This window comes from Notolepis coatsorum (assembly GCF_963971535.1).
Source record: "Notolepis coatsorum genome assembly, chromosome: 3".
NCBI classification, from domain to species: domain Eukaryota; kingdom Metazoa; phylum Chordata; class Actinopteri; order Aulopiformes; family Paralepididae; genus Notolepis; species Notolepis coatsorum.
In genome coordinates, this window is record NC_140167.1 from 85,114,584 (window position 1) to 85,128,358 (window position 13,775).

General features: G+C 41.7%; 1 protein-coding gene across 1 annotated transcript in view; it reads left to right on the plus strand.

Moving 5' to 3' along the window:
• LOC311225882 (glypican-5-like) overlaps positions 1-13,775 on the plus strand; it is a gene marked incomplete at both ends in the record, with an annotated part of 108,029 nt that overhangs the window by 10,815 nt on the left and 83,439 nt on the right. The window contains one exon of the mRNA XM_084311274.1: positions 190-372. Coding sequence (XP_084167400.1) covers positions 190-372 — 183 coding nt within the window. The remainder of the gene's footprint in view (positions 1-189; positions 373-13,775) is intronic.

The window sequence follows — 13,775 nt, forward strand, 5'->3', positions numbered from 1 at the left end:
TTTAAACCATGTATTCTCTACTCTATCAAGCTAGACGTCTGATGTCCTCTACTAACTTTAAACCACGTATTCTCTACTCTATCAAGCTATCTATGAGTTTCATGCAGACAAAAGTATATTTCTCTCTCTCTCTCTCTCTCTCTCTCTCTCTCTCTCTCTCTCTCTCTCTCTCTCTCTCTCTCTCTCCAGGTAAGCGTGTCAGAGCTAGGCACCCCCTGGTGGCAGTTGGTGGTATTGCTCCAGCAGTTAGCGGCTAGGCTAGCTACCAGCAGTGGAAACGGCAGCATAGAGCTAGCGCTGTTAGCCGTCAAAAACCATGTGAACGACGGCATATTACACGCGCAGCTGTACGGACCAAGAATAACGGCTACGGTACACACACACACACACACACACACACACACACACACACACACACACACACACACACACACAGACATACATAAGATCGATTTAGTGGACAGATGGATGGATGGATGGATGGATGGATGGATGGATGGATGGATGGATGGATGGATGGATGGATGGATGGATGGATGGATGGATGGATGGATGGGGGACCCTGATGGAAACGAGACAAACGTCTTTCTCAGGTCTGCATCCCCTTAACAATTGTATGTATTGAGCCGTACTGTATTGTACCCATTCTGCAATCTGTTAAATAAAGTTTTCATTCATTCATTCATGGATGGATGGATGGATGGATGGATGGATGAATGGATGGATGGATGGATGGATGGATGGATGGATGGATGGATGGATGGATGGATGGATGGATGGACCTCACTGAGCCCAATGGGTACCAAAGATACTCTAATAAGATAACACAATGGGTACCAAAGATACTCTAATAAGATAACACAATGGGTACCAAAGATACTCTAATAAGATAACACAATGGGTACCAAAGATACTCTAATAAGAGAACACATTCAAAGCGGCACCAATGGGGTGAAAATGGAGCAGTTCCTGTCTAGGTGTCTAGGTGTCATAGTGTCTAGGTGGGACTGTTTGCCCTCCTTCCCTCTGGGAGGTGCTATAGGAATCTCCGTTCCAAGTCAAGCAGGCTACACTCTGAGTCTAGGCTCTCATCGCCTAACCCTAGGCTCTCATTGGCTAAACCCTAGACTCTCATCACCTAACCCTAGGCTCTCATTGGCTACACCCTAGAGATATCAAACTGATAGTCCTGTAATTGTTGCATTCTGTGGCTCTTCCGGTCTTTGGGATCGGAATGAACATTGATTTTAGGAAATCATTTGGAATATTTTCTGAGTTGTAGATGTTGTTTACCAGTTTCACAAGGAGCTCGATGCATCTGTCACCAGAGTTCTTAATCAGTTCAGCAGGGATCTCATCCTCGCCGGGCGATCTGTCCGTGCCCAGTGACTTCACAGCCTCTTCAACTTCTTTTTTTCGTGATCTGGACTTGTTCTAGTTCTTCTAGACGAATTCCTGTGTCGGATGTTCTGTTCTGGTCTTCATATAGTGTTTCCACACACTCTGCCCATCTATAGCAGACTAGAGAGAGTGGCCCGTTCAGCCGAACGCACAATTGGAGGTGGGCTTCCCACTCTCCAGGACATTTGCAACAAGCGTTGCAGGGCCAAGGCTAAGAGAATAATCAAAGACTCTAGTCACCCAAACAACTGCCTCTTTGAACTGCTGCGGTCAGGCAAGCGATACCGGAGTCTCATGGCCAGTACAGAGAGACTCAGAAGGAGCTTCTATCCCCAGGCCATCAGGATGCTCAATGACAATGGGTCTCATTCTCCAAGGACTTACGACAAAAAGGGCTTTCTCTTAGGGCCATTTGAGACCTTTTCGGGGCGATTTTGGGATTCACCAACCGTCCCAATAAAACATATAAGAGAAAATAAGAGAAAGCCCTTTTTGTCATAAGTCCGTTGGAGAATGAGACCCATTGACACTATGTAACAACCCATCATCTACACTCACAGCATACACATCCACACGTACACACTCACCTTAACACCCACTTTACTCACTTTAGACACTTTAACCTCTTCCACCCGTGCGGTCCAGTACCGGACCACAAATGACATCACGTCATAAATCATTCTCTCTAGGCTGTATGACATAATGTTGCATTTTTCTTTCAAATGTATCTAAGGGTAAAGACCCTAACCATGTCATAACAGCAGTCATAGTGTATATTTTCAGCAATACATTTGTTTACCAATAGGTTAAAGTGTTATTTATGAAATATGAGTTTAGGAATTGTATTCAATAGATCGCGAATTTAGACCGAAAATAAATCCGAGCCGCCATTTTGCTGTAGTCATTATGATGAAGGAAAGACAGGGCTTTCAATGAGCGTTGACATTTCGAAAAAATACATCTCCTAGGCTAGGGTTCTCCAGCTTTCTGGAAGCAATTAAATTACTTCCTGATTATTATTTTTTATTTCTCTTATTTCTCTGGATTATATACCACAAAACTTTGCCAACATTATTGGCATAGTTTGGAGGGCAGTTAGTTTGTCTCCCTTCTGTGGACATTTAGCAACCATCCGTGTTGAAATCCATTTCAAAATGGCGGAGCTGTCTCAAAAATAAAAAGCTGACTGTATTATTATATTCTATAATAATATTTCAAACTGCATGAGTGCGGATGGCAGAATTCAGTACTGTATCTACAAAACCTTCTGTTTAATCATCTTCTCTTTATTCATTTCCTTAGACTTTTTGTACACTTGATCTCAAGAAGGTACTGAACGAGCTCAGTGGCAGTTTTTCATGGCTGGTCATTTTTAGCATGGTGTTATTCACTGTCAAAAATGCAAAGAAAAATCATAATTCATATTCTCCTTTGTTTCATCAAAACTTAAAGGAAAACTCCAACATTTTGGTAAATTTGCTTATTTAACATCTTCCCTGGAGTTAGACAAGAAGATACATACCTTTTTTGTCTCTGTGCATGCATTAGGCTTATGGAACAGCCGCTCCGTTAGCCTAGCTTAGCGTCATTCACTGGAAGTGGGGCAGAGTTGTAGCCTGACGTTCCCTACAGTCACGAAATACACTCCAAATACAACTTCAAAACGTTCCTGTAAACATGTTGTGACCTGTGTATTTACCACGTGGAGAAATAAAAAATAATTGAATTCGACAATTACGTTTTCTAAGCAAATATGCTCTGAACTATTTTTTGCCTAACCACTCCTCTCTGGGCGCAGTCAGTGATTTCTATGTGAAGCCGTGTTTGTTGACATTCTCATTTATTCAAAGGATCCGAACCGATTGAAGTTTATGGATACCATGACTTAAAATCCTCTTACCTTGACGATTAAAAGCCTCCCCAATTTAGAAAACAGTATTCCAATGGCTGGTCTTGATAGGCTGCTAGCTAACGGAGCTAACCAACAAACACAGAACCGGGCGGACACTCATTGCACCTTACCCTAAGTTTGTACCTCATCCCATTTCTGCATTGTACCTCACTGTTACTCTTTTGACTCTGTATTGTATATTGTATATATATGTATATTGACTGAACACTTTTACGTACGTATTTTACGTACTTTTGACTTTTTCTATTTTATACTTTTATCTATTTTTATCTAGCACACTCTCAGGGGCTCATACATAAAAAATTATTTCATGATAAAGTATTCTGTATTTTACTATGACAATTAATAAACAAAGTTGAAACTTGAAACTATTGATTATTTCCTTCTCGTCAAGGAGCAGTTCTCCTTCTTTGTCTCTGACACATTGGTTATTTTTTTCCTCTTCCTTGTTAGTTGTTGGATCTTGTTGTACATGAGACGGTTCTGCTTCTTGTCTAGATCTTCAATTTATTTGCATTTTTCTTTGTAATACTTCTCTTTTGCATCTCTACACATCTTCTGTACTTTTTGTTTTGCATTGTTGTATTCAGTTTTTCTGTCCGCATTCTTCATGTCTGCTCTCTTTTTCATCTCATCCAGAATGTCTTTCGTCATCTATTCTTGTTTCTCAACATTTTCTGGTTTACCACAGATTATATCTGTAACCCTTCCCAGTTTTTCTTTCAGTTTTGTCAGTTCTTGTTGATCTTCAATATCTGCTAACTCTATTTTCTAATGTTTTGTTCACTTCGTTTCTGTATCATCTCTTCATGGTTGCTCTTTCATGTACAACATATATATATATATATATATATATACAGATGCAGCTGTCAGGGCTCTGAGCTCTGCTCTGCTCTACTACTGCAGTAACCTGGCAGTGTAACGATTGGGGGTGATGATGAAGGTGAGAACACAGTATGCAGACAAGGAAGAAGGAACGGCGGCAGAGACGAAGGGTGATGCTTAGAGAAGGGATATTTACTAACTCACAACCAAACTACAAAACAAAAGAAAGGCACAGCCGGGCTGGCTCTGGGACAAACACGGACTGATAACGAAAAACAAAGAGCACCAAACATTGCAACATACTGAGGAACAAACTCACTTGACAGGACAACAAACTCACTTGACAGGACATAGGCACACAGGCACGATACGGGAACAACGCGGGGACAATGACGCCACAACAATCCAAACAAACCACAAGCAATAAATACTGACACTAATTAACACTGATTAATAATGGAAAACAGCTGGGGGAAGAAGGCACTAGAACTAATACAATAATCAACAATACCGGAACAAGGACTAGGCTAATACAAAACACAGAATCAGAATGCCAACACAGAGAACAACCTAAACAGACAACACTTGTAACATAGACACTAATTGCCACAACAGTATGTTATTAATATGACCAAGCAGGGTCATGTTGACTGCATCATCTGCAGGTGACCGCTAGATGGCGGGCCTGGCACCACTGTCCACTCTTTGTGTGGGGCATTGATTCTCCCAGACTTGAGCTGGTCTGGGAGTGTAACAGGCAGTGATGTTAACGAGGCGTGAACGATACTGCACCCTTGCAGTAGAGGTACGATTTTGAAGAGCTGGATCTGTATATATATATATATATATATTTAGGGGTGGGAATTGATAAGATTTTATCGATACGATTCCATTATCGATTCTGCTTATCGATCCGGTTCTTTATCGATTCCCTTATCGATTCCTGCTGCATTTCCGCTTTATTTAGTTAAATTATAAATGTAACAGATAAATGTCATTTATCATTTATTGTATCGCCCCCATGTCAGAAAAATACAAAAACTGTAAAAAATAAATGAACTATACACTTAAATAAAATAATGTATTTGAGAACTAATTTAATCTATTGAACTGTAATTGCATTCAACAGGTTGTTATTGCAAAAGAGAATTTGTTAGCAATAATTTATTTGAGATTCTCTTAAACTAATTGAATCTATTTCACTGTAGTTACATTCAACAGGTCGTTGTTGCAAAAGAGAATTCGTTATCAATAACCTACCTGTATAAATAAACGTTAAAAGTAAAAACATAACTGACACATGAGTTGACATGACATAAGTAACATCTAAGAAAGCAATTCACCTACCGAAATTCTGAGGCTTCTACCGTGGAGTAAGGGTGCAAACCTTTCACCACAAATGTTGTGACAGCTCGGTGTAACTCGTTCACTTTTTCTTGTGTCAGTTTACCCCGCTGTGCTAAAGTGAAAGGGGTTTCCTGAGATTCGCGAGAACCACTAGCAGCACTAGATGCACTCTGATTGTCATCATCTGAAATGGGAGAATATTTATACAGTGATGAAAGCATTCGTTTTTCATTTAGGTTTTGTTTGCATGCATGGCGCTAACGTTATTGTAATAATAACATTGGATTCTACCTTCGGTAACAGAGGTAGATGCAGCAGCAGCACTTGTCCGTAGCACATCAAAAACACGACTTTATTCCAGCACGTTAAGGGCATGCCGTGTTGATAAATGCTTTAGCATGTTGCTCGTATTTCCCCCCTTTGATGAAATAGACATTTTGCAAATGCTGCAACTTGCGCTGTTTTCATCAACTTTGGTAAAGTGCAGCCACGCTTTCGAACGTCTTTTTCTGCCAGACATGGTGGCTCCGGTCCCAAACAAACTGGCGTTACGTCATACGTCGGAAACACATGGTATCGATTCCAGGAATCGGACAATTAGGAACCGGCTCCCAACAGGAACCGGTTCGCGATTCCATCCCATATTGTGACAAGCCTGGTGGTGTCCAGACTCGTCACGGTTCAAAAACAAACAAATTCAAATGTCCACACAAGTGCAATATCAATCAATAAGAATATGTATTGATTTACAGGCAGAATAATAGTACGATGGGCAAATATAATGGTCGTAATACAGTCCGATGGTCAAAACACAAAAACAGGCTCTCTTACAAAAAAGGGATTGTTCAATACTCAGAGTAGTCGTCCGGTCCAGGGTCAGTACACAAGGGGGTTTCTGCACAGGTGTGTTCTATCAGTACTAATCAGCTACCTAATTATTTCCACTCCTTCTGTGGCAGTAATATCTCCCGTCCTTCACATATCCATGAGAGGGGGGTTGATATCTGCCACAATATATATATATATATATATATATATATATATATATATATATATATATATATATATATATATATATATATATATATATATATATATATATATATATATATATATATATATATATATCCACACCTGTCTGTATATACAAGTTTCAAGTTTCTTTAATAGTTGTCATACAGAAGTACAGAATACTTTTATACAAAATGCTTCTTACTGTTATGCTCCAGAGACTGTGCAAGACAAGATAAGTATGAAATAAAATAACATAGTATAGCATGTGAATTAGAAGTAAAAAAATTAGGTCACATTGTTCAGTATAGACATATGTACAAAGTTCGATGCAGAATAGACGTAACTGAGTTACCATATAATATACAATACTATGCAGTGTACTAATATACAATACTATATAGTGCAAGGCAGAAATGGGATGAGGTGCAATTTAGGTACAATTTACAGTAGGTGTACGAGTTGTAGTGCAAATCCTTTATCAATAAATATAAAGTGTGTTTGTGTGACCTGCATATAATCCGTTTTACATACATGTAGATACTATATCTATGTCTTTACATATCCCCTACCTACGCTTACTAGTTATACCATACTTACTACCATAGTGTCTTTATACCTGTATCACTGTACATGACAATTGTCGGAAATTAACGTCAGACTTTAGGCTTATATCATATATAAATATATTAGTTAATTAGGAACATTGATTAAGTTAAAAGTCATTGATAAATAAGATTACAGTACATTCAGTATCATAAACATTTGAGAACACTATGGTTTCCTTTTACATTGAGAGGCTTTTAGGCCAAGGTTAGAGGGGCCCCCTTATCTCCAGAAAGGTGGCTGGCCGGTCCGGGATGGATGCCTGTGCATTTTCCTGTTACATAACTATGCATCCTCGAGGACCTGGTCCGAGCTGGATCATATGGGAAAGGACACAGGTGTCTCACACTTGATTGGTCAGCCAGCGAAGACACCCTAGGTCGGACAGTATATCAGACCATTTTAGAATAGAGGAAAGGAGAGCTCCTTGGCCACTCTGCTATACTGCATTGATGTCAACAAGCTTGTCGTGATCCATGGACCACCCGATAATTCATGTAATTATGCTTTCTGATTATTCAATAAATACCATACATGATGTTTGAACTCATTGTCCTGTGTCTAATATTCGATATCCTTTTGTCCTGATTCGAGGAACAACCAAATCTTCCCACACAATACTATAACACTGTACATACATCTGATTAACATTATTACTCAGTAGTACTAATTTATTATACTCCAGTTCAATCACCTTCTACATTGTATATTGTACTTTACTGTTACCTTATTGCACTTTCACCGTATGGAGTTTTAGTAACTTATTATACTGTGCTTTCTCCAGACAATATCAACCCCTCCATCTATCCCCTCTCAATTCCAACCCAGACCCAAAACTAAATATGTAAACAAAGTGCAATACCAAGCACAGCTCTTTTACCTAGATGTCGCTGTTCAGCGGCATCACAGACTCTACCTTTAACACATTCAGAGCCATTGGGGCCCGTCTAATCCCACTCTATGAGGCCAGCTTTTTATTACAAGTTTTCACTGTGCGTGAGGTTGTTTGTAGAGCTAAATCTATATTTTATATTATTGCTATATGTCCATTGTCATTGTCAATTGACGGTATATAAACCTTCCCTTCAATATGCCATAAAGATTTTTTTTTTCATCAATACGTTCCCATTTTATAGCGTCGGGAATATGAACTATATACCGCAATGTTCTGGGGTAAGCTAATAACGTTAAATCTATTGGCGTTTCGGCCCTACACAAGCTAGAGTTAAAAATCTAAATGCATATGATCGGTATCATGGTCCACCATGAATGCATGAAAGGGGGGCGGGGGAAGTCGTTTCTGATTATTGATTACCAATAACGGCATTCGTTATTGCAACATCACACGCTGACCGGGTGGATGGCTATGAGAACAAGGCCAGATCAGGCTGTAATTGACGTCAAATCGCTCTTACCTGTGGCCGGTTGGATTCCAAAAAGAATTTCCCAGTTATTTGATCGCCATCTAGTAGATAGATATGTTCATTGGCTGATGCTATCCTTTACTGCATACTGAATTCGGCGTCGCAAAAAGTATTCCATGCGATCTGGTAAAGCCATAGCTTCAGGCTAACAGAAAAGCTAACCCGGAATGAAAAAAGTGACACCTGGTCTGCAACAGGGGAAACTGTATTATCGAGACAGCGCCAATACCAGGCTCTGGACGGTACTGCACTTTCGGAGTCCCGATATGCCGTTTCCAGCCAAAATACAGCTCCATGACATTGAGTAGGATATTAAAATGGAATAAAAGCAAAACCGAGTGGTAACACGTATATATATATACGTGGTTGGCCTTTTAACACATTCCCCGCCAATCACGTTGCACGACGTGTTTCAAGTTCATGCGAATTCTGCCAATCCACAGAGTACAACGTTATTGTGATCATATTTCATATTTTCGCCATGGTATTCATATTTCCCTCACGGAGCCTTGTCTGATGCAGTGGGACTCGGCACAACTCTGCAACGCTTCAATACTGCCCCCTGGTGGATGATCGGCGAGTTGCCAAACCGGAAATGGCCGGTTGGATATCGGTGCGTCTCCTAAATCCGTCCGGCCACTCGCATATCGTCGCGGGATAGCCACACACCGTGGATATGGATCGCTGCCATAACTCAATAATTGACATGATTTGGGCGTGTATTAGTATTATACAAACCGGAAATGGATCTACTCGATCCCCATCAAATAACTGGGATCTTTTTGCTCCAGTCTCATCGCCCAACGGTAAGAGGAGGCTGACGTCATTTTCAGCGTGAGTGTTTATTATTATCCATACAAACTGCTCTGATCTATATATCACCCATACTACATAAAGCATTTAACGACGATCACGGAATTATAAACGACCCCTCCCCCCCCCAGTTCACCCATGCATGATCAGTCATAACGTTTAGGACCATGTACAGTTGACATTTTTTATATAGCGTGGATCGGTAACAAACGGCATTTGATAATCTATATATGCATTTATGCCTATATCTCACGTTCTAGGAATTACTGCAGAAAACGATAAAAACATTTATATTCTAGACGGTATTTTCGTATGAATGTGTGAATGAAAAAGTAAAACGTTCCTACATCCTGAACGATAGATAATCGATGTTGAATGGGCCATAGTAATGTCAATTTAGCAATACAATTTAAAAAGTTATAGCCCTGCAAAGAAGGTGAACATCTCCATAGACTTCCAGTGCTGGCAGAGAATGGTATAAGATGATCAAACTCTGTAGCAGTTAATGTCTTATGGATGGCACCCAATCACGTATTTATATGGCCAGGAATGTGTTAATACAGTTTTTTTAGTCCTGGACAGACAGCGATAGAGGAACCTAGTTTGGTCCCAGCATGGCCCTTGGCTCTCTGGATATAAACGTCTTGTACCTAGATGGCTAAATACAGTCTGGGACTCCACTGTGTGTGTGTTGGTGTGTCTCTCGCTGTGTGTGTGTGTGTGTGTGTGTGTGTGTGTGTGTGTGTGTCTTTGTGTTTGTCTCTGTGTCTGTGTGTCTGTGTCTTTGCCCAGAGATTAGTTACAGACACTTTTTCATCACTCTGTTGCATTCTGGGTAAGGGTTGTCCAGCCAACCAGAGCTTTTGTCTGACACTAGATCCACACACACACACACGCACGCACGCACGCACGCACGCACCCACACACACACACACACACACACACACACACACACACACACACACACACACACACACACACACACACACACACACACACACACACACACAACACACGCACACACGCATGCACACACTCACACTCAGACACACCAGTGGGAAAAAGACAGATCAGGGGTCCAGCTTGGAGAGAACAGGGAGGACTTAGGTAAACAAACCAAGTAACAACATGTTATGAAACATATTATCTATGTTTAAAAGAAAATCTATATGACTTCCTTGAATCTGTGGAACATGTTTGTTAAGGTCTTTCATGAGAAACTAGTCTAAATCAACTTTTCTTTTATTATTGATTATTTATTGTCCAGCACCCCTTTCATCCCTTGCACACACACACACACACACACACACACACACACACACACACACACACACACACACACACACACACACACACACACACACACACACACCTACACACACACACACACACACACACACACACACACACACACACACACACACACACACACACACACACACACTATCGTTGGTGTAGCATCAGATTAGGCTAAAAACATTTAACATATTGACCCCCTCACTACTGTTAACTCATTCGGGGCCAGACCCAAGATATCTCGGGTTAACTCGCCGACGCTTGAGCACCAAGCCCGAGCAAAGTCGGGTTTTCATCGTTATTTGATTCGATATTTCCATTCATTATCCATCCAGGGAGCCTGGTGTTATCATAGGGAATGAGTCTGAGATCGCAAAAGTCCAATGGCGCCGCCTGGTAGGATGCGGCCGGTATTGCACATCCTTTGAAACTCGATTATATTGGTCCGGGCAGACTTTTCTATGTCAGGCAAGGGGAGCGGTTGTCCCGATCGGCTTGAGGAGCGTCAAATGCTCCAGATGGATGATGTATGGCGGATTATGTTGGCGACACGATCGGCACCAATACTGGGACTCGCGATCAGATAATTGGAATATTCTTTTTGGGGCACATCCTAGTCAAGGTAAGGGATATATGATACATAAAAAAGTAGTAGAACGCGCTCACCTCACTAGACTTGACACTGGGTGCTGTAACCTCTGATATCATACATATAAATAGGGAAACAATGTCCAGGCACACACTCCAGGTTTTTCCAAATGTATTGGCAGCCTGAAATCATATCATGATGTTTCAGTGTGAACACACCTTCTTCAGTCATGATATGATTTCAGGCTGCCAATAAATTTGGAAAAACCTGGAGTGCGTGCCTGGACATTGTTTCCCTATTTTTATGTATGATATCAGATTACAGCACCCAGTGTCAAGTCTAGTGAGGTGAGCGCGTTCTACTACTTTTTTCAAGGGCTATATGATATAAATCTTGCATTGATCGAAGCATGCCTTCATTGCGATCCGAGCGTATGTGTGTAACGCTAGTCCATAACGGATTCCGTTGGTGACGATCAAAGCATAAAAAAACAACCCCCCCCCCACCTTTCATGCATATATGATGGAACATAATACCTATCATATGCATTTTATTTTTGTAGCGTGTGTAGGGACGGAACGCCAATGCATTTAGTATAATACACATTGGGGGCTATTACCAGCCTCCCATGAATTACCCTAAAACTATACTTATATTCACCACGGTATAAAACGAGAATGTATGGATGAAAAAAAACGTTTCTTTTTCACATATTGAACGATAGATACTCGAAGTCAAATGGGCATATCCATAGCTATGATATATAATATAGTTTTAGCCCTGCAAACACTGCCATGTATTCCTATACTTTAAAGCGTTGGCCTTTCAACCACACATTACACAGTGCCCTCCGGCGCTGAATGAGTTAAGGGCTTTACTGCAGAGTTGTTTCCACACACCTGCAACTGGAATGTGTCTGTGCACAAGACCCTTACCTGTGTGACGTACGTATCATCTGTGTCCAATAGTCTTATCTGGATTGTTTTTAAATGTTTTTTTTCTATTTTATAAAATCGTTTTGTCCCCTTTTCCTTGTTACCATTCGAGAGGTCCTTTTGTCCTCTCACCAGGTCCTTTTGTCCTCTCACCAGGTCCTTCTGTCCTCTCACCAGGTCATTTTGTCCTCTCACCAGGTCCTTTTGTCCTCTCACCAGGTCCTTTTGTCCTCTCACCAGGTCCTTTTGTCCTCTCACCAGGTCCTTTTGTCCTCTCACCAGGTCATTTTGTCCTCTCACCAGGTCCTTTTGTCCTCTCACCAGGTCCTTTTGTCCTTTCACCAGAACCTTTTGTCCTCTCACCTGGTCATTTTGTATTCTCACCAGGTCCTTTTGTCCTCTCACCAGGTCCTTTTGTCCTCTCACCAGGTCCTTTTGTCCTCTCACCAGGTCATTTTGTTGTCTCACCAGGTCCTTTTGTCCTCTCACCAGAACATTTTGTCCTCTCACCAGGTCATTTTGTCGTCTCACCAGGACCTTTTGTCTTCTCACCAGGTCCTTTTGTCCTCTCACCAGAACCTTTTGTCCTCTCACCAGAACCTTTTGTCTTCTCACCAGGTCCTTTTGTCCTCTCACCAGAACCTTTTGTCCTCTCACCAGAACCTTTTGTCCTCTCACCTGGTCCTTTTTTCCTCTCACCAGGTCCTTTTGTCCTCTCACCAGAACCTTTTGTCCTCTCACCAGGTCCTTTTGTTCTCTCACCAGGTCCTTTTGTCTTCTCACCAGGTCCTTTTGTCCTCTCACCAGGTCCTTTTGTCCTCTCACCAGGACCTTTTGTCCTCTCACCAGGTCCTTTTGTCCTCTCACCAGAACCTTTTGTCCTCTCACCAGGTCCCTTTGTCCTCTCATCAGGTCCTTTTGTCCTCTCACCAGGTCCTTTTGTCCTCTCACCAGGTCCTTTTGTCCTCTCACCAGGTCCTTTTGTCCTCTCACCAGGTCCTTTTGTCCTCTCACCAGAACCTTTTGTCCTCTCACCAGGTCCTTCTGTCCTCTCACCAGGAACTTTTGTCCTCTCACCAGGTCCTTCTGTCCTCTCACCAGGTCCTTTTGTTCTCACCAGGTCCTTTTGTCCTCTCACCAGGTCCTTTTGTCCTCTCACCAGGACCTTTTGTCCTCTCACCAGGTCCTTCTGTCCTCTCACCAGGAACTTTTGTCCTCTCACCAGGTCCTTTTGTCCTCTCACCAGGTCCTTTTGTCCTCTCACCAGGTCCTTTTGTCCTCTCACCAGGACCTTTTGTCCTCTCACCAGGTCCTTTTGTCCTCTCACCAGGTCCTTTTGTCCTCTCACCAGAACATTTTGTCCTCTCACCAGAACCTTTTGTCCTCTCACCAGGTCCTTTTGTCCTCTCACCAGGACCTTTTGTCCTCTCACCAGGTCCTTTTGTCCTCTCACCAGGTCCTTTTGTCCTCTCAGAAGAACATTTTGTCCTCTCACCAGGTCCTTTTGTCCTCTCACCTGAACCTTTTGTCCTCTCACCAGGTCCTTTTGTCCTCTCACCAGGTCATTTTGTCCTCTCACCAGGTCCTTTTGTCCTCTCACCAGGTCATTTTGTCCT